Source organism: Halichoerus grypus, chromosome 7, assembly GCF_964656455.1.
Source record: "Halichoerus grypus chromosome 7, mHalGry1.hap1.1, whole genome shotgun sequence".
In the NCBI taxonomy this organism is placed as follows: domain Eukaryota; kingdom Metazoa; phylum Chordata; class Mammalia; order Carnivora; family Phocidae; genus Halichoerus; species Halichoerus grypus.
In genome coordinates this window covers 140,909,179-140,937,064 of record NC_135718.1, presented here as the reverse complement: position 1 = coordinate 140,937,064, position 27,886 = coordinate 140,909,179, and the positions used below count along the sequence as shown (strand labels likewise).

The 27,886-nt window shown below is 33.9% G+C and overlaps 1 protein-coding gene across 1 annotated transcript in view; it reads left to right on the top strand.

The window, feature by feature from the left end:
- The window catches only part of USH2A (usherin), a 687,474-nt gene that overhangs the window by 73,165 nt on the left and 586,423 nt on the right, over positions 1-27,886 (top strand). Inside the window, exons 7-8 of the mRNA XM_078078672.1 lie at positions 463-684; positions 1,820-1,913. Of these exons, the coding sequence (XP_077934798.1) occupies positions 463-684; positions 1,820-1,913 (316 nt within the window). The remainder of the gene's footprint in view (positions 1-462; positions 685-1,819; positions 1,914-27,886) is intronic.

Here is a 27,886-nt window from a genome sequence, read left to right as displayed (position 1 = left end):
AAGGAGTTCATTTTAATAGACTAATGGGTTGATAATAAGCAACATGTAGACTAACTCATTAGGCTGGAAGAGACTTCCCTCCACCACCAACCTTCTTGAGGCAGATTCTTCTAAGACTCCCCCACAACTTGAGTTTAAAATTGCATTTAAAGTTCTCATAAAAGATTTGAGAGTATCTCTTGTTTATAGTCTCATTTGGGCTTTATAATCTGATTTTCAGATTGTTTTAGCAAGTTATCTATATTAATATAATTTTAGTATGCCCTCAAGGAAATGTTTTACTAAACTTTTCTATGATGCAATTATATTGTTTGCACATGAAATATCTGAGATATGTTTGTTTTCCCAGAATGGAGAATTTAAGCTGTTACTAATATTGGGTAGTAATGTCTCAAAGTTGTGACTCTGCTTCGTTAAAAATATGAATAGCTTTTCATGACTTCAGATTTCTTTCATCAACAGTTTTACTCCATATTCCCATGGTAACGTCACATTTAGCATCCTAACACCTGGACCAAATCATCGGCCTGGCTACAATGACTTTTATAACACCCCATCTCTTCAAGAGTTTGTAAAAGCCACACAAATAAGACTTCATTTTCAGGGACAGTACTATACAACTGAGACTCCTGTCAGCCTCAGGCACAGATACTATGCAGTCGACGAAATCACCATCACTGGGAGGTAACGTTCATTACCAAGCTTTGATTGCAGTGTCCTTTTCACTATGAGTTTTGTTTTCAATGAGATTTTTGCCATACTTATTTAAAAATACATTAAGATTTAGAGCAAGCCAGATTCCAAGTTTCACATTTTGAAATGGTTTCTTACTCTAAGATTTTTTGGAAAGATCTGTATGTAATTCTTTTCTGTATGTAAGACCACATTGTTATAGAATCAATTTTCAAATGTTAAAATTGGGTTTAGAAGGTATGATACCCTGAATCGGGCTTGGAAATAATTTACCAAATGTTTTGCTAGGTTTTTTCTAGAACATAATTTTCAAGTATTCTTGAAATCGGAGAGCAGGAACTAGATTTCAAGTTACAACTATACTACCAGCTAGTTTGTAAGTATGGGACTTGGTCTCCCCGAGTTCACAATTCACAATTATATGGGGGATATTTGTCTTCCTAGGAAGAAAAATCTAATATTCCCTAAATAATTTATAAACATCTGACTATAATTGAGAACACTGCTCACACAATATCAAAACATGGTTAGCTGGGGATATTCTCTGTTATGGAAATGGTACATATAGATTATATTTAGAATCAAGTTGTGCTAGAAGAGTGATATGCTCTGTAAATAAAGTACATCTTTAAAAACAGACCAGAATACCAAATAAGTATTGTTTGTTTAGTAATAGCGTAATGTAAATAATAATACTATTAAATATTCACCATCTAATTTTGGGGAAAAAAAACCCAAATAATTGAAATATGTTAATTTCATTCTGCAGTTTATTTTAAACTTTATAGTTTTAATTGTGTCTCTAACAGTTTCAGTAAATGCCTTTCCTGGCAAGTTTGCCACATAGTTGATATAAGTTTTAACAACCCTCGACTCCTTTCCCAGGGAGGCTTGAAAATTACCTTCTCAGAACAATGTGATTTGGATATTGATGACACTTTATCCAATACTTTAGGATTAATTAAAAACTTTCATGAACATCTATATGATAAACGAGAAACTGAATTTTGTGTTGATTAGCATACTTGACTTCCTTTTTGGATCCACCCAGTGGATATATTCACAGGCCCTTAAATATATTCATAGTTGAGTTGACTTAGGAGTTGTCTGATGTTCCTGTTCGCAGATGTCAGTGCTATGGTCATGCTGATAAATGTGACACAACAAGCCAGCCCTATCGATGCCTCTGCTCTCTGGAAAGCTTCACCCAAGGACTTCATGTGAGTTCTCGTTAGATGCATGAAAATCTTAAAAAAAAAAAAAAAGTGGGGGAGGAGAGAGGGAGGTGGTGAAATGGCGAATATAAATTTTTTAAACTTAATTTTGGTCTACCTTCTGGGTATGAATAAAAATAAATAGATATGAGCCTGAAATATCAATTATTTCAGGAAATTTTTGGTAGAAAAAAGAAAAGCCATCAAAAAGATGAAAATGTCATTTTTAAAAATAAACTCTATCAGAAAAATAACACCTAAGATTGAAACTTGGGGTTTTATTTTACTTTTTTGTCTTTGTTTCATCAGCATTTTCATGTTTTATTAAACAATTTTTAAGGTGTCTGGATAGAATGGCACTAAAAATAAGGGTCTGAATCCAGCATCTAAAGAGTATTTATACAAAGGTGTCTATGCAGCATAAGAGTCTTTGCTCTTTTGATGCAGAGAGATCTTTATGAATTTGTGGCAATTAAGTTGAATTCATTGCTGATATCAGTAATTTTAATTAATTTGAAAATCTATAGTAAAATGACTCAGAGATTATGTTACTTTTGTTTGTCTATGGTGGTCAGGGGAAGTTTCATAGTTGAAGTAGAGATTTAGCCACATCTTTAAGAAAAAGGGGTAAATGGAAAAGAAATTGAGAGGTATTCATTTATAGAAATATCCAGCATCAACATCAGTAACAGCTGATATGAAAGCAAGTACAGCAGCAGTAACAATCATACCAGTAATAAAAAATAAATAGTATGGAGTCTTTGGTAAGTGATATTTAAGGCAATTGATGTCAATTTGGAAAAAAAAAGTTAAGGCCCTACTTCATGGCATGTATAGAAGTAAGAAGGTGACTTAAAGACTTAAATGTAAAAATAATTGTAAATCTATTAAAGTAAGGATTAAAATAAAATTTCTAAATCTAAAGCTAGGGACTTTATAAGCAAAACAAATACAAATAGAAACAAAGAAACGTATCAGAGCCATGAAGAAAATTATTGACATATTTTGTCATATACATATTTAAAATTGTTTACAGTGTAAGGACTAATTAATTGGATGAACTTGATTGATTCATTCTTATTCAGCCATAATTGTGTGTTTAATTTTTTCCCAACTTGATTGGTTCTTGATTTTAAATTTAAAGTGATACTTATTATATTTTTTCTGGTGTTTTCTTCTTTTGATTCTTTGAGACTCATATTTCTCTTTCCTTGCAATCAGTGATTTCTTTTATTAACCTCACAATGTAGCACAGTCTCATAGATTCCTACTTGACTTGTCTCCTAAGCCTTGCCCTGTATGTGTGTTTAATTAGTCACTTCACTTTTCTCTGTCGCTTTTTTTAAAGATATCATGGAACATCTTGTTTTTAAAAAACCATCTATCAAGATTTTAGGAACTCCATTTCTGTCTTCTGAGATTCTTAATCTGATCTAATTTGTTTCCAGTGACAACATTAGTGCATATAGTTCAGTAGCAAGAATATTATCTACAATGCAGACTTCCTCTAGCACATTTAGGATGTAGTCCTGGCCCTCAGTTTCAACTCAGTCTTTGATTTGGTTATAGCTTTCTTTCTTTCTATGTGCTCAAGCCAAAACTTTTATGTTCTAATTCAGATGTTCCTTTGAACTTACTCTCCAGATCATTGCTTTATATTGCTGATCTTTTAATTTATACGTTTAGTCTTCATCACTGGTTGATAATTGCTTTGAAGGGAGGAATCTTTTACATTTTTTTGGATTTCTAACATCGAGAGGCTTTGAATTTGGTCTGATTAAAGTATCATGAGAAAAAAAATCTTTTTAAAAAGCATTGATTTTAGTATGTTTGATTGTGTGGCTTATCATATTGTCCCAGAAAGGAAATTAATTGGATGAACTTGATTGATTCACTCTTTATTTAGCCATAATTGTGTGTTTAAGTTTTTGCCATTTTGATTTGTTCTTGATTTTAAAGTTAAAGTGACATTTTATTTTATTTTTCCTAGTGTCTTCTCCTTTTGATTCTTTAAAATAGACACTTCCCTTTTCCTTGCAATCAGTAATATCTTTTATTAAGCTCACCCCTCCTCCCCAAACTCACCAAGAGCTCAGTTAAAAAACACTCTGGGATGAATTTAGTAAGGCACCTTGATCTGAATCTATACGGTATATGCAAATTAAGGACTGGGTGATGCTTTCATATGATATATTGTTTCCTGAGCTCCTCTGGCTTTGTTTTGACTAGTTAGTTCTCATCCCCTCAAACCCTACACCCATCTCCCTTTTCCTTTTGATATCCCATCCCATTTTTTCCTCTTTCTCTCTCTCTAATTGCTCACAGTTGAGTGATTGATATTTTATGATTCTTGGATGATTTCATGCTTCCCCTTAAAAATAGAGCCATTAAATGAATCAAGGCTCATGATTGGTTTCAGAAGTCAAGTTGGGATTTTCAGGCTTGGTCTCAGGTGGTGACTGTTGGATTATGAACTAGCAAAATAATTAACTATAATTTAGGTTGAGAATACATTTTAATGCTTCTTATTTAGACATTAAGCGTCTTTTAGAAACAAAGGTAAAAAGTTGACTTTTTTGTTATTTTCTTCCTTGACATATTTTGATAATTTATGAATTTAGCCATAAATAAAAAAGCAACAAATATCATTCACTTAGCAAAGTTTGGCAAGTGTAGTTGAAGGGAAAAAGTCAATAGACTGTTGAATGATTTCTCAGTCCTATGATATTTCCAATAATGTGTTGAAAATGAGAAATGATTTTATAAAGCATTCATAAGTATGACATTCTCTTATTGTTATTATTCAAAGTATTTTAATACATGTGGGACTTACATATCTGAAAAATGTATCTTTTTTTTTTTTTTTAATTTTTTTACTGTTATGTTAATCCCCATACATTACATCATTAGTTTTAGATATAGTGTTCCATGATTCATTGTTTGTGCATAACACCCAGTGCTCCATGCAGAACGTGCCCTCCTCAATACCCATCACCAGGCTAACCCATCCTCCCAACCCCCCCCCCAGAACCCTCAGTTTGTTTTTCAGAGTCCATTGTCTCTCATGGTTCTTCTCCCCCTCCGATTTCCCCCCCTTCATTCTTCCCCTCCTGCTACATTCTTCTTCTTTTTTTCTTTCTTAACATATATTGCATTATTTGTTTCAGAGGTACAGATCTGAGATTCAACAGTCTTGTACAATTCACAGCGCTTACCAGAACACATACCCTCCCCAGTGTCCATCACCCAGTCACCCCATCCCTCCCACCCCACCCCGCACTCCAGCAACCCTCAGTTTGTTTCCTGAGATTAAGAATTCCTCATATCAGTGAGGTCATATGATACATGTCTTTCTCTGTTTGACTTATTTTGCTCAGCATAATACCCTCCAGTTCCATCCACGTCGTTGCAAATGGCAAGATCTTATTCCTTTTGATGGCTGCATAATATTCCATTGTATGTATATACCACATCTTCTTTATCCATTCATCTGTTGATGGACATCTTGGCTTTTTCCACAGTTTGGCTATTGTGGACATTGCTGCTATAAACATCGGGGTGCACGTAGCCTTTCGGGTCCCTACTTTTGTATCTTTGGGGTAAATACCCAGTAGTGCAATTGCTGGATCATATGGTAGCTCTATTTTCAACTTTTTGAGGAACCTCCATACTGTTTTCCAGAGTGGCTACACCAGCTTGCATTCCCACCAACAGTGTAGGAGGGTTCCCCTTTCTCCGCATCCCCGCCAACATCTGTCATTTCCTGACTTGTTAATTTTAGCCATTCTGACTGGTGTGAGGTGGTATCTCATTGAGGTTTTGATTTGGATTTCCCTGATGCCGAGCGATATTGAACACTTTTTCATGTGTCTGTTGGCCATTTGGATGTCTTCTTTGCAAAAATGTCTGTTCATGTCTTCTGCCCATTTCTTGATTGGATTCTTTGTTCTTTTGGTGTTGAGTTTGATGAGTTCTTTATAGATTTTGGATACTAGCCCTTTATCTGATATGTCATTTGCAAATATCTTCTCCCATTCTGTCAGTTGTCTTTTGGTTTTGTTGACTGTTTCCTTTGCTGTGCAAAAGCTTTTTATCTTGATGAAGTCCCAATAGCTCATTTTTGCCCTTGCTTCCCTTGCCTTTGGCGATGTTTCTAGGAAGAAGTTGCTGCGGCTGAGGTCGAAGAGGTTGCTGCCTGTGTTCTCCTTTAGGATTTTGATGGACTCCTGTCTCACATTGAGGTCTTTCAACCATTTGGAGTCTATTTTTGTGTGTGGTGTAAGGAAATGGTCCAGTTTCATTCTTCTGCATGTGGCTATCCAATTTTCCCAACACCATTTGTTGAAGAGACTGTCTTTTTTCCATTGGACATTCTTTCCTGCTTTGTCAAAGATTAGTTGACCATATAGTTGAGGGTCCATTTCTGGGCTCTCTATTCTGTTCCATTGATCTATGTGTCTGTTTTTGTGCCAGTATCATACTGTCTTGATGATGACAGCTTTGTAGTAGAGCTGGAAGTCTGGAATTGTGATGCCGCCAGCTTTGCTTTTCTTTTTCAACATTCCTCTGGCTATGCGGGGTCTTTTCTGGTTCCATACAAATTTTAGGATTATTTGTTCCATTTCTTTGAAGAAAGTGGATGGTATTTTGATGGGGATTGCATTGAATGTGTAGATTGCTCTAGGTAGCATTGACATCTTCACAATATTTGTTCTTCCAATCCATGAGCATGGAACGTTTTTCCATTTCTTTGTGTCTTCCTCGATTTCTTTCATGAGTATTTTATAGTTTTCTGAGTACAGATCCTTTGCCTCTTTGGTTAGATTTATTCCTAGGTATCTTATGGTTTTGGGTGCAATTGTAAATGGGATCGACTCCTTAATTTCTCTTTCTTCTGACTTGTTGTTGGTGTATAGGAATGCCACTGACTTCTGTGCATTGATTTTATATCCTGCCACTTGACTGAATTCCTGTATGAGTTCTAGCAGTTTTGGGGTGGAGTCTTTGGGATTTTCCACATAAAGTATCATATCATCTGCAAAGAGTGAGAGTTTGACTTCTTCTTTGCCAATTTGGATGCCTTTGATTTCTTTTTGTTGTCTGATTGCTGTGGCTAGGACTTCCAATACTATGTTGAATAGCAGTGGTGATAGTGGACATCCCTGCCGCATTCCTGACCTTAGGGGGAAAGCTCTCAGTTTTTCCCCATTGAGAATGATATTCGCTGTAGGTTTTTCATAGATGGCTTTTATGATATTGAGGTATGTACCCTCTATCCCTATACTCTGAAGAGTTTTGATCAAGAAAGGATGCTGTACTTTGTCAAATGCTTTTTCTGCATCTATTGAGAGGATCATATGATTCTTGTTCTTTCTTTTGTTAATGTATTGTATCACGTTGATTGATTTGCGGATGTTGAACCAACCTTGCAGCCCAGGGATAAATCCCACTTGGTCGTGGTGAATAATCCTTTTAATGTACTGTTGGATCCTATTGGCTAGTATTTTGGTGAGAATTTTTGCATCCATGTTCATCAGGGATATTGGTCTGTAATTCTCCTTTTTGATGGGGTCTTTGTCTGGTTTTGGGATCAAGGTAATGCTGGCCTCATAAAATGAGTTTGGAAGTTTTCCTTCCATTTCTATTTTTTGGAACAGTTTCAGAAGGATAGGTATTAATTCTTCTTGAAATGTTTGGTAGAATTCCCCTGGGAAGCCATCTGGCCCTGGGCTTTTGTGTTTTGGGAGATTTTTGATGACTGCTTCAATTTCCTTAGTGGTTATAGGTCTGTTCAGGTTTTCTATTTCTTCCTGGTTCAGTTTTGGTAGTTGATACATCTCTAGGAATGCATCCATTACTTCCAGGTTATCTAATTTGCTGGCATAGAGTTGCTCATAATATGTTCTTATAATTGTTTGTATTTCTTTGGTGTTGGTTTGAAAAATGTATCTTATAATAATTTGAAAATATACTTATTCAAATTCTTTTCACATTGTTCTACTTTTTAAAATAATAAGTTTGAATATAAGCCACCCATTTTCTATTGGAACCAATGTTCTTTTTAAAGATCTGGACATAATCCAAAAAGAATGTCTTCAATTTCACAGTATTATGCTAACCATTAATAATATTACTCAATAAACAGGGCTTTTGTGAATTGCATTACAGCCATTTGGCAAACAGATGAAAACGTAAGCCTTGAGAATATGCCAGTTCTTGGCAATTGGCAGTTCTATAAGAAAGTGTTCTTAGCGGAAGTGAAAATGAATGAAGTTGGGAGAAAGGAATAGAATGGTAAATTCAGAAGCAAGTTCTGATACATAGCCATTCCAGGGAATTTTCTACATAAAGCATTCTTTAGTTTATAAAGTTGCTGTCACAAACTGGTGGTCCACAGGTGGGAACAGTGTTTAAATAGTTTGTTATTCAGTTTCCAAAAAAAAAAATTTCCCTTCGCCTCCTCCTCCTATTCCTCCCTCCTCCTCCTGCATCTCTGGCTTATATTAATCAGAAAACAATCCAACACTATGCCTACGTTTCCCCATGACAGCCTAACGCAAGGTAACAATTACCCTCTTTGGAGCAGTATCACTCTTTGGTTTACTACCATATTCACTACTATCTGTAGTCTTATATCTGGGTGACCTCACTTATGTTAATACCTGGCCCTCTTAATAGATTAAGACTTACACTAAGAGCTAGAATACATGATTAATTATTCTGGGAATAGCAAGACTGACTAATTCATAACTCCATTGGTATATCCTATTTCTTTTATCCAGTCATAAAATTAAAAACGAACAAAACAAAAACCCTTAAGAAAAACTTACTGAAGACCCCACTGATCCTGAGTTACACCTCAAGCCACACTTACTTTTTTCTTAAATATTTCATTGTATTTTGTGATACCTAAAACATCTACCTTGGAGGGGCTCAGTGATTCTCCTCAGTGCTACTGCATAGGAACTCTGACATATTTTGGTATTGTATTGGCAGTTGTAAGTATGTACACACCATATTAATGTATGGTGCATACCATAAATGATAATTGCATATTTCATTAATAGAGAATAATTTTAGAGTATTTGTGACATTTCTTCTCTAGAAATGACTGAAACCGTGAATAATTTACTGGTTCCACTTTAGGATTCATCGAGAGCAAAACAAATCCCAAAAGACTATATGCTATTCAGTAACTTTCAAGCAGAATTGAATGTTTCAAAGCAGAATTCAGGATTACATGGCATTTCACTCTTTGTGAATCATTTGATAAGAAACACATATATTCTTTAAATAATTAATTTTTGGATAACAGATAATCACTGTTACTTGTATACATGTATTTTAAAATTTAAGTGAATTTTTTATTTTGAGATAATTGTAAATTCATGTACAGTTGTATGAAATAATACAGATTTCTTGTACCCTTTTCTCAATTTGAACCATGATAATGTCTTGCAAAACTAGTGATTTTTCTTTTTAAGCAACTTTCCTGAAATGATTTGCACACAATAAAATGTACCCATTTAAAAATGTATAGTTTGATGAGTATTAGCAAATATATACTCTTGTGTGATCATCTCTATATTCAGGATTGGAATATTTTTGTCTCCAAATATTCTCTTGTACTCCTCTGCAGTCAATGCCTCCTCCCCAAACTTCAATCCCAGGAAACCACCAATCTGCCTTCTGTCACTATAGATTTGTTTTGCCTGTTCTAAAATTTTATATCATGGAGTTATACAGCATGCATTCTTTTGGTACATAGGTTTCTAAAACTCCTCCCCTCCCCACTGCTAGTCCCCTCGCCTTTTTTTTTTTTTTTTTTTTTTAAATAATTTCCTAACTACTTGTGCTATTAGGTTTATTGTAATAATGTATCTCTGGTTCACCTGCTCAAGAATTCCATTATAACTATCAAAAAGTATGCTTCAAGTCTTAGATACAGAATACAACCTAGGAATTGGAGGCTTAGGTGTGTATATTATACGTCAACTAACATGGTTGCATAGTTACGGTATACCCATTACTCCTCCTCTTCTCTTTACCTATTCTAAGAATTCAAGTGTTGATAGAACCTAGCTTTAAGGAATGTGTTATCAGTTGAAACCTGCATCTTTATGATTTTTCATTTTCATTTTCCTTTAATTTCCATAATCCTTTAGTTATGTTCATCTTTCAGGGGCTCTTGGCTAAGAGTGATGCAATCACCAGTCCCTCCGCCAAACACCGGCACTTTGTTGGCTACTTAGCTATTCTTTCATCATTTTGTGACATCATTACCTGAAAGGGTGGCCAAGTGTTCACAGAGCAATTTATTAGTAACCATGAATACTTCTCTTATTCTTTGGCTCTGATTTGTGACCCTTTTATAGCATTAATCATGGCTTTTATGAATTAACTACAATCAAGCTATCAGTATGCATTTTTGTTAGTATTATAAATAACAGAGCCAGCTTAAAACATTTTGTATAATAGGCCCTTCTACCATTCAATAATTTGAATGGTGCCAACATCACACTCTACAGTGCTTATTATGTAAATTAATATTTCCTGTTATTTTAGAAAGTGTGTTCCTTTAGAGCACTACAGTCCAAAAGTATGAGTCATCATGACTAACTTGAGTCATATTTTTATTACACATCAAGCTTTCCCAGTAATGTTTTTTGTTTGCTCACAGAAAGATCTTACTCTAAATATATTTCACTTTATACTCTAATCTTGTAAATACTAGTGAATTAATTTTTTTATGTAACTAGCATTCAGACAGTTCATATTATAGAATCTATTTTAGTTGTACATTTAGTGAGTCAAGGCCTAGAATTTCATTTCCTCTCTGGCACATGGTGATATTATTATTATTAATCCTTGCACTAGTTATCCCATGTTCATACACAGGAGGACTCCATATTGTCAAGATGTCTGTTCTTCCTACATTTATCTATAGCTTCAATGTAATCCTAATCAAAATCATAGAAAGTTATTTTGTGGATATCCACACATTATTTCTTTTTTTTTTTAAATTAAGTTCAATTAGTCAACATATAGTACATCATTAGTTTTTGATGTAGTGTTCAGTGATTCATTAGTTGCATATAGCACCCAGTGCTCATCATGTCATGTGCCCTCCTTAATACCCATCACCTGGTTACCCCTTCCCTCCACCCCCTCCCTTCTGCAACCCTCAGTTTGTTTTCTGGAGTCCAGAGTCTCTCATGGTTTGTCTCCCTCTCTGATTTCTTCCCATTCAGTTTTCCCTCTCTTCCCCTATGGTCCTCTGCACTATTCCTTATATTCCACATATGAGTGAAACCATATGACAATTGTCTTTCTCTGCTTGACTTATTTCACTTAGCATAATCCCCTCCAGTTCCATCCATGTCGGTGCAAATGGTAGGAATTCATCCTTTCTGATGGCTGAGTAATATCCCATTATATATATGAACCACATCGTCTATATCCATTCATCTGTTGAAGGACATCTCAGCTCCTTCCACAGTTTGGCTATTGTGGACATTGCTGCTATGAACATTGGGGTGCATGTGCCCCTTCTTTTCACTACATCTGTATCTTTGGGGTATTAAAAATAGGATAGCTCTATTTTTAATGTCTTGAGGAACCTCTGTATTACTGTTTTCCAAAGTGGCTATACCAGTTTGCATTCCCACCAACAGTGTAGGAGGGTTCCCCTTTCTCCACATCATCACCAACATTTGTTGTTCCCTGTCTTGTTAAGTTTTGCTGTTCTGACTGGTGTAAGCTGATATCTCATTGTGGTTTTGATTTGTATTTCCCTGATGGCTAGTGATGTGGGGCATTTTTTTATGTGTCTGTTGGCCATTTGTATGTCTTCTTTGGAGAAGTGTCTGTTCATGTCTTCTGCACATGTGAGAGGTACAAGACACAGAATAGCCAAGACAATAAATATTGAAAGACAAAGTCAGACTCCTGACACTACCTGACCTCAAGACTTATCATTAAAGTTACAGTAATTAAAACAATATGGTCTTGGCAAAAATAAACAATAGATCAGTGAAATGGAATAGAAATAGACCCACATAAATATAGTAAACACTAATGTAAAAACTGTCACTTTGGATATTAATAATCTGTCAATTTAGGTTTATCAGTTTATAATAATATACTACTCTGATGCCAGATGTTGAAAGTTGGGGATTCTGTGAATAGGTTGGGGCAGGAGGTATATGGGAACTCTGTATTGGTCTCTCAATTTTTCTGTCAACTTGAAAATGCTTTTAAAATTATAGTCTGGGTGATGGACATTGGGGAGGGTATATGTTGTGGTGAGCACTGTGTATTGTGTAAGACTGATGAATCACAGACCTGTACCCCTGAAACAAATAATACATTATATGTTAATAATAAAGAAAATAAAAATAAATTATACTCTATTGAAAAAGTAGCATTTAAGACAATGATGATTGCATTTAAAGAGACCAAAGTTCTTGAATTATTCTTTTTTTAAATTTATTTACTTATTTTAGAGAGAGAGAGCACAAGTGGGGGCCAGGGTAGAGGCAGAGGGAGAGAGAATCCTCAAGCAGACTCCCTGCTGAGCATGGAGACTGATGTGAGGCTCAAGGTGGGGCTCTATTCCAGAACCCTGAGATTATGACCTGAGCCAAAATCAAGAGATGGCTGCTTAACTGACTGAGCCACCCAGGCGCCCCAAAAGTCCTTGAGTTATTCTCGAAGAGTGTGGAATATTTTCAAATTTTAACTTAAGCAACATTTTTATTTAAGAATAACACAGCAAAAGAGAAGAAATGTAGTTTATAACTTCCCCAAAATATAGAGAATAAAAAGGAAACATCTTTCTTTTTCCAAATAAGGCAAAAAAGGAGAGGGAAATAAAAAGTAAAATATATAGAAAATATAAAGTCCAAATATATCAATAATCATAACAAATACAAATGTGTTAAACTTGTCAGGAGTGCTGTCATACACACAAAAAATATAATATCCACTGTTGTCTGAGCATTAATGTGAGAGAGTACCTTAGGCACAAATTTTAAGAAGGCACTAAAAAACTTATGCATCAAGATAAATAATATTTTAATATAATACTTAAAAAAGGCAAAATGATAGTAAAATCTATGAGGAAAAATATATAAACATTTCAAATAAAAATAAGATGTTGTTTGTTTTGTAACTCTTTGTTACTAAGCAATGAGAACTGTTTCCAGTCAGCCATAGTTCCTTCCTAACAGTTCTGTAAGGCTACCCTGTATCTGCCTCATATGGAGGTTGGCAGTGGTTTGGAAACAGATTGGTCAAGATGACGAGTTATATATAGCTATACTTTTTGATAATAGAGTGTTTATTAACTTTCTCCACTTGGGTCCTAATACAGGGGGATATTTTATAAATGTATATAGGGGTACATATTTTTATTTGGCCTCAGGTTCCAATATGGTTCAGATGGCACTGATGTTGAGATGGTAAGACATATACCTAAAACACAGCACACATGAAGTTTAAAAATTTAAAAGCTGCTTAAGCTATATAATATTAGGTAAAATAGATTTTAAGCAAAAATTTTATTAGAGATAAGGTGCTTTATTACATAATGGTAAATGATATAATTCTAAACTTACATGCATTTTATAACATAGATCCAAAACTATATAGCAAAATTTGACAGAACTGGAAGGGGAAATTGACAAATCCAACATCAATGTAAGAGACTTTAATATATCTCATTTGGTAATTAATCAAACAGGCAGTTAAAAAATTAAAATCCTTAATAATTGAGAATTGAACTAATATGAAGCTTGGTATAATAGATTTCTGTATCCAATAATGAAAAAATGCACATTCATGTCAAGATCACATGGAAAATTTATGAACATTGATCATATACTAATTGATAACAATAGTCTCAATGAATTATATAGAATTTGTAATCACAACACATTGTACATATTAAGTAAATAGTTCTAAGTAAATGAATGCATACAGTCATTTCACTATTATACAAATGAGTTAAGAAAAGTAGAAATAGATGGAAAAAACCCCAACTAAAATTATGAACCTTTTGTTAATCCAACAAAATTTTATTGAGTAGTCATTTCCTAAGCAGTAGGTTTACATCTCTGGGCAAAATACAATTCCTCTTCTTGAAGAGTTTACATTCTGTCAGGAGTTGGTGGTGGGGGTAGGGGGGAAAGAAGTAAAATAAGCAAGTTAAATATATAGTATGCTAGGGTTTTATCTGAAGGCATAGTGCTTTATTTTGAACTGTGTCAGTAGAATAAATTGTGGAGGCCAGGATGCAAAATCAAACAAGGAGAGTACAATTAAGATCACTCTCCCATGTAAACAAAGCCAAAGATTTTAAAATGATGAAACAAATCTAGCTTTTTATAAAAACAATAATATATAGTAGACATATTGGGTTTCTCCCAGGAATGCAAGTGAAATTTAATATTAATAAAACTATTAATGTAATTCACCAAGAAAGGAAAAACATGATCATTTCAATAGAATTGGAAAAAAGCACACATCTAGACAAGTGTTTTTAGAACACTCTCCATTGAAGAAGATCCTCTTAACCTGATAAAGAACACCTGCAGTTTTCTGGTATGAACAGTGCATATAATGGGAAATCCATTAAAGTATTCCCTTCAAAATCAGGAATAAGACAAGGATGTCTATTATTTTGTACTTTATTGGAGGATCTAGCCAACTCAATATGATAAGAAAAAGAAATAAACTCTTAAAAATTAGAAAGAAAGAACTGAGCTGCCAATATCTGAAGATAATTAGCCAGAAAATGCAAAAAAATTCCACAAATTATTAAATATTAAGGAGAATTCAGTAAAGTGGCTAGATATAGGATAGAAACATGAAAATAATCGTCTTTTATATGCCAAAATTACAAACAGGAAACTTAATTTAAAAATAATTCTCCACAGGGGCACCTGGGTGGCTCAGTCGTTAAGCGTCTGCCTTCGGCTCAGGTCATGATCCCAGGGTCCTGGGATCGAGCCCCGCATCTGGCCCCCTGCTCAGCGGGAAGCCTGCTTCTCCCTCTCCCACTCCCCCTGCTTGTGTTCCCTCTCTCGCTGTGTCTCTCTCTGTCAAATAAATAAAATCTTTAAAAAAAAAATTTTTTCCACAGAAAATATAGTATGTCTTTACAACTTCTGAATACAAGAAGCATAACTATAAAGGAAGAAACTAATAAATGTGGCTACATTATAATTAGAAGCTTCTTCATCAAAAGCTACCATTTAAAAAAAAAAAGAAAAGCTACAGATTAGCAGATTATATTAGCAACACAACACATATAACAGACAAAAGGAACTTTTAAAACAGACTAATTGAAAAACAGGCCAAGAAAATTGAACCAGGTAATTTGCAGAAGAGGCTAGAAATGACAACTCAAAGGATCAATATACATACATATGAAAACATCTGCAATTTTACTGGTTATCAGTAATCATAACCATGAGATAATATTTTATTTTCATGAGGTTGGTAAAGATTCAAAAAATCTGAAAATTTCAGTTGCTGACAAGGGTGTAGATTACTGACAACTCATCCATACTGACGGGAAGGTGCCACCACTATGGGAAAACAATTTGCAAATATTTAAATGGGTACTTATAGCAGTGAGTCTGAATGAATATAGCTATTACATCAACGTGACTAGACTCTCAAACAATTGAATACAAAAACTTGTAGAATAAAATATGGAGTAAACCATTATGTAAAATTTAAAACACACAAAACAATACTGTTACTAAGTAATACAAAAATATAAAGTGTAAGTATGAAGAAAAGCATGTGAGTGAATATTACTAAGTTCAGGTGTTACTGGTAGAGTGGAACGTATATTGTGGTGTTTTGTTTTTTAAGTCAGATGGTGAATAAAAGAACACAGTTGTTTGCTTTTTTATTATTTATAAATTTTTCAGTCCTAAATATTTTAATATAATTTTCCTAAAATATTATAATAGGATTTATTAATCTATCAGGAACATATCATCTATGTTAAGTATTCATGCTACTGCTAAAAACAGAGGGGAGGTGACTCTGCAGCATGGAATGACTGTAACAAAATTCATGATTACTGTGTACCTTTATAGTTCTAATGTGAAGATTGATCATTTGCTAGCTTCATTCAACAAATATTTATGAAATGCTTTCTATGTGTAGAACATTATGCTACGGTAAAGCCATAACATCTTGATTACAGATGCAAGTATTTGAAAATATTGAAGGACTTTCATTTGTGAAAGTCAAAAAAGATTTCCTGGCAGACACTAATTACTATAATGAATGGAGATGACTTTAGTGCTAACAAATTATTCAGACCAACAATTTGTAATTAATAGATAATATAAACATCAGTGACATTTTAAATCTTAAAAGAAAAATTTAAATGTAGCTATACTAATGAAAGGATTTTTAAAATTTACTAATCTGGTACTCAACCCTAACATTAGATAAAAATTCCAATATAAAATATTTTCCTATCCACATAGTAACTCAGATGCATTTTTGTGTCTACTCATTAAGTGTAGAGAAACCCTAAAAACTAAAAGACATAATGGTGGGGTGCCTGGGTGGCCCAGGTGGTTAAGCATCCTGACTCTTGGTTTCAGCTCAGGTCATGATTTCCAGGTCATGAGATCAAGCCCGGCGTTGGGCTCGCCCACAGTGAGGAATCCGCTTCAGATTCTTTCTCCCTCTCCTTCCTGTTCTCCCCTTCCCTGCTTACACATGTGCTCTCTTTCTCTCTCTAAAATAAATAAATAAATAAAATCTTTAAGAAGTAATGTATTTTACTTCTTAAAATATGAATCTGTATTTTGAAGAGGTACATGTAAAGAACATTTTAATACGATGACCCCATTTTCTCTTCATTGACTTCCTTTGTAAAATAGTGCAGGTTATCCTATACAAATATGTTCTCTATTCCAGGCCACATTTTCTGGCATATCAGGGGTAAATTATTATGGTTTCCTTTCAATAGAATTGTCTTGGCTTGGCCATTATCTACAAACTGGAAGAAACCATAAAGTCCTCCTTCTGGACTTTTGGGAGAAAAGTGTCTCATCTGCTCATATGTGTCTTTTCTATTTAGTGCCATGACAAGTTCTACAATTAAAGAGAAAGAGGCAATAAAGAAGGGCAGGCAGGCCAAGGGAGAAATCAAATACTAAACAATGACCAGTATTCAAAATTAATACGATGGCAGTGCCGGTCGTACAAATCTCATTCAACAGCTATACATTGTTAGATTGTCTGCATTCACAATCAGAAGTTCCCTCCTTACACGTTTATTGACTATCAGTTATATGTCTTTTTAAAGATATTATTTATTTTAGAGTGAGAGCGAGAGAGAGAGAGAGAGACGGAGCACAAGTGGGGAGAAGAGCAAAGAGGGAGGGAGAGGGAGGACTCTGCACTCAGAATGGAGCCCCATGTGGGGCTTGATCTCACGGCCCTGAGATCATGACCTGAGCTGAAACCAAGAGTCAGACACCTAACCAACTGAGCCACCCAGGCCACCCCATCAGTTATATTTTCATACAGACTGTGTGTAGAACTGAAGCAGTTTTCCAAATGATTCTGCTTATTGTCTCTATTTTTTAAAAAAGATTTTATTTATTTATTTGAGAGGTGGGTTGGAGACCACAGAGGGAGAGTGAGAGGGAAAAGCAGACTCCTTGCAGAGCAGAGAGCCTGACGTGGGACTCGATCCCAGGACCCTGAGATCATGACCTGAGCTGAAGGCAGATGCTTAACCAAATGAGCCACCCAGGCGCCCCCTACAGTCTGTATTTTTACAAATGTTGATTTTGTTTCCCATGTTATCGAAATTTGTTTTATTGGATGATTTTCTAATGCTCCATTGAAATTTGCCTTCAGAGGTACAGACAAGGCATTGCATAAATTAGAAAGTTTCTAAAAGTAGCCAACATGTATTAATGGTTGAATTGTCAGGCTATGTATGTTAAGTGTTCATGATCATTGTATTACCACAAATGTCTGATCAGTCTTGTCCAATAGTATTAGTATTTAATTTATGCTATTAATTTCAGCACCTAGAGAGCAGCTAAGTACATATTTTCTGTGGGCACTTTAATTATATGAGAATTTCTAACCAGGGGAAAGATAATTACTGAGGAAAGAATTGAAGGATAAATACATGAAGATTTCTGCCTTCTCAATGGCAAGGCATGGTAATTGTTTGGGGTTTGCTAACTGAGATTACATAATAATCTATAGGTAAAAATCTGCTGGAAAATATTGCATTTATCTTTAAACCTTTAATGTTACTATTCAAATAAATACTAGAAACATTAAAATACAGTCCTTGAACATGTCATAAATGTAAACAATCTATTAGATCATTCATTCATGCATTCATAAAACATATTGATCACCTATCATGTGCAAAGCACTGAGCCACTTTCTGTCTAGATTCTCTATGCAGTTGGAAGTTTCATCTGTGCTTTCACACACCCCCACCCGCCCAGTCTATCATTGATAAGAAATTTGCAAGTTTGTCTAATCATACCTTTGTGATTGGAGCACTAGAGCTGCATAGGGAAACTTCTATTGGAAAAAGTAGTTATAAGAGTACACTGAAGTTTTTATGTTTATAAAGATGATTTCTCTATCTAGTAGACAAAAGAAATTATCCTGAAACTACATCATTTGAATTACAATTGAACTGCTACATCCAAAGGAAAGAGGAAGCTGTGAATAGAGCCGGAGGACAATTATTATTATTAGAGATTTAGGCTCTTAAAATTTCCAACATACTGATCTGATGAGAAAGGAGTAATTTACAGACTTTCAGAAGATCTCTAATTCATTTACACCATTTGGGAATAGTTGAACAAATTGCCTCTTTTAGCTCAGTAAGTAGTACCATACTGACTTCTAAAAAGTGAGCGTTTTATAATTTTTCACTTTGGAACAGATTGCCTTCCTCCCCTTCCCACACAGGCAGGGGCTGCCTACATACCTCTGATTTTTCCAGCTGTGGGAGGTAGCGGGGGACGGTCTCCAACCTTGGGTTTCCAGGACTCTGTCATTCCAGTTTAGGCTCTGAGCAGAAGGAGGTTATTATGGACAGTTAGTCATAATGGATGCACTCAACACCTCTCTCCCTGGAGAGCATTTTCTATCCCTGGAGCCAGCATAACATGGTGATTAGGAGTGAGAGTTCTAAAGGAGAACAAAGAGGATATTATACATACAAATACACACATACATATATATATATTTATATATATATAATATATATTTTTCATATATATGTAAATTGAGTGCCTACTATGTGTGAGGGCTTCTAGGCACTAGGAATATTTTAATGAATAAAATGCAGCAAGCATTGCTATCCTTATGAATTTTTACATTCTATTTTATACTAATTGTCATTCTAGTAGGTGACTTCAGAAAATTGTTTTTTTTTTTCCTATTCCTCAGTTTTCCCATCTGTAAAATGGAGGTAATAATAACTCATACTTTATAGGTTATTGGAGAGATTTAGCTGGTAAATATGAATAACTTAGGACTGACACCATAACATATTGGCTATTCTTATTGCATGAAAAGCATTGCCTAGATAAAGACATTTGTGGGAATTTTACTATTGAGGGTAGAAAAGGAAATAATTTTCTTTCACTTTGGTTTTTTTGCTAGAACCAGGAATGAAGGAAATGAATTCACTAATAGAAATGAGCTCTTGTTGTATCACCCATTCATTGGTTTATTCACTCATTTATACATTCATTTGTTCATTCTCTTAATAAACATTTATTGAGCAATTACAATGTTTCAAGCATTATGCTGTGGTTGATTACATCAATAAAATCTAGTTTCTGATTGAAGAAGCTTAGAGTCAAATAAGGACAACAGATAAGTAAATGGATTATTAAAATAGTCCATGATAATTGCAGTGATTTAAAAAGTATAGACAATATGCTATTTTCTCTATAAATGTTTAATAAAATAAGGCAGCACCCGTAGTTGTCCTTTGTGCCCCTAAAATTTTAGTCTGTATGTTATGTACTAGACTTAAGGAAAAATAAATATTTCATTGTTTACCATTACTGGGGAATTAACTACTTCTTACAGATTTTCCAGATATAACTTTTTATTTTTAATTTAAAAGTTTTTAAAGTTTTTTATTTATTTAAGGAATCTCTACACCCAACGTGAGGCTTGAACCCATAACCTGGAAATCAAGAATTGCATGCTCTTCTGAGTGAGCCAGCCAGGCACCCCTCCAGATGTGATTTTTAAAATGAACATTTAAGAAACCATTCAATACATTTTCTGAAATAATTCAAAAGCAGATAGTTCACTTCTCTGTTTTCTTAATCTGTGAATTTTGAAGACAAGCTGTTTTCTTGATGATTCATGGTCATTTTTCTGAACTTGAGTTTTCAAAGGGCATTGAGTCTTTTAAGTATGTTGAGCAGTTCTGTAACTTTCAGGGAGATTCTCCACCCGCCCCCAACCCCTGCACCCCTCCCACCAGCCCTCCCAGGGATTTGATGTATCTTTGGCTAAGAAGACATTTTCTTCTTTCTTCCTTCAAAGATACATAATGGTCATTAAAGACTGTTGGATAAGTGACTGAATAAATATAAAGTTCATATTTTCTCTGTAAAGTTGAAGGTATTCATAAATAATGGATCAAAAGTAAGAGTGATGGGTGTGAGTTGGTACAAATGCTTTTGGACCTGTGGATTATTTTTTGGAATATTGTCATTGCTAGTGTATAATGGTAACAAAAGAATACTATTCCAGTTTAATGATCCAAAAGACAGAAATACCATTGTGTATTATTACAGTATAATGCAATAAAATAGATTTTTATTTGTGTCTTCTAGATTCACTGATTGTTCTATGACTATCCTACCTGAATATGTCTAAGTGTTTGGCTGCAACTTCATGGGGTTGATTAGTAGCCCTTAAGAAGCTATCAAAATGAAAACAATTAAATGAATCAGTAATAAAGGTCCTCAACCCTGATATACCAATTGTTTAATCTTATAATCTGAGCATCCAGGGACTTATCACGGGGAATCCAGTTGTTAGAGAAGAAACCATAATTGAAAGTGACAAATGATCAACTGGAGATTGGGAAAACATTAAATAGAAAACCATCTGGTTCAGAAACTGCATAAAATATACACAAATGTTCCTAAGTTTTAAATAAAACTTTAAAAGTCATTGATAGAAAAGATAGGAAAAAATTGGGAGATTTCAAAAATTTACTCATGAGGCTCATCATTTACTCAAACGTTACTCTATTTTGTCATGGTTCTCTGGGTTATCTGGAAGGAATTGTAAAGAGACACAATTATGAAACCAAAAATTTAAATTTCATGAAATTTTATAATCAAAGAATAGACTACAAAGTATTGCTTGTCTTTTATCTCTTTGTAAACCACACAAAATGATAGTAACACAGCATCGTCCTTAAGACCAAAGGCTGATGTGTCAGTGTGTCATTTAGTTCTGTATCTTTTAAATCAAATTTTACAACAGAAATTTCAACTGTCATCTCTCAAACTCCTTATTAATCTCATTGTTTGGAAACATTTATATCGGTAAAAAATTCATACTGTTTGCTGGTAATTCATAAACTCAGCCTACATTGTACTTGAAAAGATAATCATTTTCTCTGTAGTATCTTGCTGATCTGTGTATAATTTAAAACTGGAACATTTTAATTTTCTTAGCTTTTCTTTGTGAAGTGTTACATGCAAATTATGTATAATTTGCTTGTAACTATCCATGCAGTTGTATTTTATTTGCCCTCCATTTTTTAATGCATTAGTAATAAATGCATCCTGTGGAAAAAATAAACTTATAAAAAGTAAAGTCATCTGTAACTTCACCACCCATAGATAACTTTGGCAAATGCTCTAAGTTTATATCCTTACAGATCTTTTATTATTGTTATTGTAAATCTGTATTATCTGTCTCTATCTTCTTAAAGTTGTAGCCTTTATATCCATATCCACAGATGAATCTACCTCTCTAGAAAATAGGATTATACTTTACATGTTATCTTTAACTTTGTTTTTAAATTCAAACTATATTTTGAATACTTTTCTACATTTATATTTATAATTTTTTTAAGTTTCAGATTTTTATTTATATTAAATACTATATTGTAGAAAACTCCAAGTTTTGGTCTTATGTGGACCAAAAAAAAAAAAAAACAGAATAATAGACTTCTGCTTATATTTCACACCAATTTGGACAAGGTGATGTCTGTACATTTAACACTATTTTCTCAAAATATTATATGTTATTTAGAGACAAAAACCCTACAAAACCTTAATATATCTTGAGGAGACCTCCAAAGGATATATTTCTATATCTTATCTCCCTCTTGCTATGAATTTCCGTGTTTTGTAAATACCAATGGCAATTCAAAACTTAAAAGTGAAGCACTGTAAAATAATTACTCATTATATTTCTTTGAAGATATATGGCATTTTCAAACCATTCCCTTTGGGGCATTGTATCCTTTTCTTCACAATTTAAAAAAAATCTTTCTCAAATAGTTTTAGAAATGTACTTTTCTGCATTCCCACTGGAATTATTGCGTTCAGTGGAGTGTCCTGGCAGGTGTGAATAAATTGCTGTCTTCGGACTAGTGTCTGCTCTGGCTTTTTCTACAAACTCTTGCCAACCGAGTACGATAATATATTTTTTAAAAAGTTCAATTTGAGAGTTGTGAATGATAGCTATGCTGTTTTCTTTAAGTAGAGATAAAATGGTACCAATATTTCTGCAGGGTTTTTATTGTCCACAGAAGGGAGGCTAGCCATTTTCAATCACAGCTAGTTGGTAGTACTCAAGGCACTCCATTAGGTCAGTGGCAAATTCCTCTTCGATTTTAAATGTTAAAAAAAAGCCAGGATTGTATCTTTGAAGCATTGCTATAGTAATTAGTGTAGTCTAATTTACAAGCCTTTTTGATAATGGCTTTTAGGTTAACAGTAAAGGTAAAATCTTAGATTTATTTTTTAGATCACAATAAAAAACAGAAATGTTGTCTTCATAAAAATATCAAAGGCATGGATTTGCTGGATTTACTCCACTAACTCATGTAGGCAACATCTCAAACTCAAACAGCCGGCAGTTGCTTTGTAAGACAAACTGCATCTGTAATCAGTATGACAGGACCACAGATTCTATATCATCACTTCCACCACCTTTTATTCAAGAAAGCATAAGTTGACTAATAAAAACACCATCACTGGGTGAACAAAGTTGTCAGTACGAAGACTTTCAAATGAAGTAAAAAAAAAAATAGGCTTCTGGCATTGTCTTGTAGCAAAATTTTGCACTTGGCCAAAGTTTTGCAATGGAATAGAGTTTTTTTTTTTTTAAATTGGAAATGAGATTAATTGCATGGCTAATTGACCTGGGGAAGAGAACTTAATGAGCTCATTTCTCTCCTCCGAAGCCAGGAACTCAGAAAGTGAGTTTTCATTTATTCTTCCATTTATCCAGTTAGAACATATCTCCCCCACAGTTAAGCCCACTAGAAGAAGTGATGGTTGTATGCTAATGATATCTGTTGGCTCCTAGGAAGTAAGTGTAGATAAGACCTTCTCTGTACTACAGCTACAGATGATAAAATTAAGTAGAAATGAATCTTGGTCATGAATTGCTCATTGTTCCATTCTGTAGGCTACATCCTCTAAATCAGACCATGCACTAGAACATTTATGATCAGAGAATCCCCTGTTAAATGTTATAGTTAATATATTGCGCCAGGACAGTCTTACATTCTGCTGGTGTCACTCAAACTTGAGATCAACACCAATGTTGGATTTTTACCCCTCTCTTCCTCTTCTTTCCTCCTCCTCCATCTTGTAACTTCCAGATTTTGAATATGTAATATGTGCCAGGCTTTGTGTTGGACATTATTTAAATATTACCACTTATCTTCAGATTATTTTGAGTCAAAAATAATTAAGGTATTGAGTTGTCTTCCTTTTAGAGATGAAGAAACTGAGATTCACAGAGGTAAAGTAGATTCAAGGACTGCCTGTCCAATGATATTTTTCATGTTACTTCATCTCTTTAACCCTCAGTTGCCAATCTAATAAAGTAGTAGGCCATGTTGACTGAAAGCTTACTATGTGACAGTCTGCTAAGCGCTTGGTCTTTACAGCAACGCTATGAGGCAGGTGTTATTACCACCATGTTATAAATGAGAAAAATAAGGCTTAAAAAGGTAGAATTAATTATGTGAGAGCACAGGGCTAGCGAATCAAGAAACAGAAATCAGATGTGAGATATTTATGTGACCCAAAGCCTAAAGGAGTCAACGAAATAACCCACGTTAAATGCTTCATAGAGGGCACAGCACAGAGAATCTGCATTTCATGTTACCTTTTATAGTTAGTTAGTGGCAGTACCAGTAATTGAATTAAAATGTCTGACTTCAAGTTAATACCTAATATCGAACATTGGATTCTATATAATTTGATTGGCAATTGGTTGTTGCTGGTGAAAGAAAACTTGAAGAGGTCAATTCCTCCACTTTTAATTTTTTTGGGGGCAAAGAGCCATAACTGACAGTATTCTGATTCTGACTGCTACCTATCTTTCTTTTACAAAATGACTTCTATTTGTAAGTTGGTTATTGCAAATCACCTAATAACCACCAATTCTGAAGTCTTTACATAACCTTACCCTGTTTATTAATTGTTCCCATTGTTCCCCTCTCTACATTTTCTTAAGAATGACTACTTTGGATATTAATGTTATTGTCACATGTGGATTTTCAGTTAACAGCTTAGCAATTGTCTATTAAGCTTCTGTGTAGATGACACAGGGAGTACAAAAGTCAATAGCTTTCAATTACTGGAAGATACATGTAAGTAAACCAATAATTTTGGTTCAAAGTGATAGGAGCATGGTCAAGGTATCGAGTGCTATGGGAAAAGAGAAAAGGTGCAGCTATCCAAGCCCAAAGGGTGAGAAATGGTTTTGGGGAGAAAGAATCTTCATCACTCCAAAAAGAATATGATACCAGTTTTTAAAAATTGACCAAAATGGAAGAGTGCACTTGTTGCCAATTATTGGAATGCAGCACTACATGATGGGAAAATTGTGATATTTCCATTCTCATTTTCCCCTCTTTGTCTTTTGTTTTCCTTTTCCTCAGCTAAGTAGAAAAACTGTGTGCTTTCCTGCTAAAAATTTCAGAATACCATAAAATCGTGACACATTGGACAATTAAATTCTTAAATATTTTTTTTTCTTTCTAACTTTAAAAATATTAAGGGAAAAATTGTTCAACTATGAACTGGTAGAGGAAAATAATTGGCAAAAATGCTTTTGACTGCAGTTTGTCCCAATAATGATTATGAAATGTGTCAAACTGTTCTGAAATATTAAGCATTTATTGTAGAAAATAGTAAAAGGAAATAAGCTTTGTTGTCCAAAATATCAAAATAGTTTTTAACAGTCTTAAAACAAATTGCCTGGGATCATTATTATGAATAGATAGGGAGAATTTTTGAGATGTTACATGGTTTGACTCTCCCTAATTCATAATCTAAATATATAACTCAAAAAAATTGGACACTTTTAGAATTCATTAAGTATTTTACAAAAAAATGGAAGGGCAAGAAAAATAATTCAGAAATTCTGTTATGTATGTAATATATTATTTTTTAAGGATTTTATTTATTTATTTTAGAGACAGAGAGTGTGAGTGGTAGGAGGGGCAGAGGGAGGAGAGAATCTCAAGCAGACTACACTGAGCATGGAGCCACAATGCAGGGCTCGATCTCACAACCCTGAAATCATGACCTGAGCCAAAATCAAGTGTTGAATGTTTAACTGACTAAGCCACCAGGTGCCCCTATTATTTTAAATCTTATCTTGAATCAGTCATACTTTATATGCAATATAACTTGACAAACTATAGTAGGTTTTAGGGTGTGTACAAAATAAGAATTTTCTTTCTGATCATCCAGATATTAAAATTAACTTGATAAGTTGAAGTACATACTGATTCTCCATTAAAATGTTACCATTAATAATGTTGAGTTTATTCTAAGCATGCAAGCATAGATTCTAATTAACTTACTAACCTATATAACAATTTATAAACTCAGTAGGTTAAATATTTAAATCAGGACATTTAAATAAAATGGACAATATATTATTTTTTTTATATAAAAGCATCTTGTTATTTTGGAATAGATAATTCTTCTTTTAAATGATAATTTACCTGAGATAGTCAACATCATTAGACAGGTTGTAACTTTAAAAACATATCCATTAAATTCAGAAATAATACAAATATGTACCATCATGACTATGTGATGTATGTTACCTGTTTTGCTGAAAATTTTGGCCAACAAAGTAGAAGTGAAGTAGAAGAAAAAAGTAAAATATAAGTATATATTGAAAATTATGAACTAAATCCTCACTATTTGGCTGGCAAAAGAAAAATGTACTTAATATATAATAAGATAGTTAAAATCAATGAGAAAAAATATGCAAAATACAAATGAAGTTTCCTCAAAAAAGATTATGTTTGACCAAGAACCAGTTGAAAAACATTTAGCTTTACTAGTAACCAAAGACTTACATACTAAAACAGGGATTAATATTTTTCTTAAAATCATGAAGAGATAAAGTTTTAAGTTGAACAGAACATAAAATGGACATTCTCAGATATTTCTGGTGGTAGGACTATGAATTTAATTTTTTTTAGAAGGAATTTGGCCATATTTAATAAAATCTTTAAAAATACTCTTTGTACAATTCTAATTTACATGAATTTCAGTTACCATAGTTAGATAATACCAATCCTCCAACAGCATGGTTCAAATATTAGTTGTTATGGTATATTAACTGTGAGTAATTGCATAAAGTACAGATTTAGCTGCTGGCTCTTCAATCTACAAATTACTGTGAAACAATGCATATCATGATCAGTGACCATTCGTGACTCTTCTTTCAAAGTCTGTTGGGGATTGGTCAGTGCACATCCATTCAATGAAGCCTGTAGTTGTGCTTCTTCCTAGTCTGTCAGTAATAAACCCATGTGACATTTCAGAAACACAAATTCAAAAAAGGGGAATCGAGCATTCCTTTTTTCACAGAAGAAATAGCTGACCAGCCCTGCCATTTGAAAGACTTTATATATGCAGCTAGAGCAATTCAACAAAGGCTAACTTAAAAATGAGGACAGTGGTTATGAGGAATAGGGTGAAGATGACATTGAAAGCACAAAGATGGAAATGATGGAAACCCATCCATACTTACAAAGCAATATGACCATTCGCCAAGGCATAGACAGGATGCTTGCTCAGAATGGAAGTCATAGAATAAGAAAGCAAGCGTGATTCAAGCTACTTAACTTTTCACAAAGAAATAAAACAATTTAATTCTCAAAGTTTCAAATGTTAACTTATAGCCTACTAAATGTTAGTCTATTATAATTTTTATTTCCTTTCATATTTATAACTGACAGAACATTTTTAAAGTTTTACCTTCACTTATTCTTTCTTTGATGTTCTTCATTTCTTTATGTTGATCCAAGTCTCTGACCTATAGTATTTTCCTTCTCTCTAGAGAACTTTTAACATTTCTTGCAAGGCAGTTCTACTGGCAACAAATTTCAATTTTTGTTTGAGAAAGTATTTAGTTCTCCTTCCCTTTTGAAGGAAAATTTTGCAGTGTACAGAATTCTAGGTTGGTGGCTTTTTTTCTCTCAACACTTAAGTGTTTCACTCTGCTCTCCTCGTAATTGCATGGTTTCTGAGGAGAAGTTAGATATAATTCTTACCATTGTTCTTCCACAGGTTAGGTGTTTTTAAAACTCTGGCTTCTTTCAGGATTTTTCCTTCATCCTTGATTTTCTGTAGTTTGAAAATTATGGGCCCAGGTATAGATATATATACATATATATATATTTAGTATTTATCCTGCTT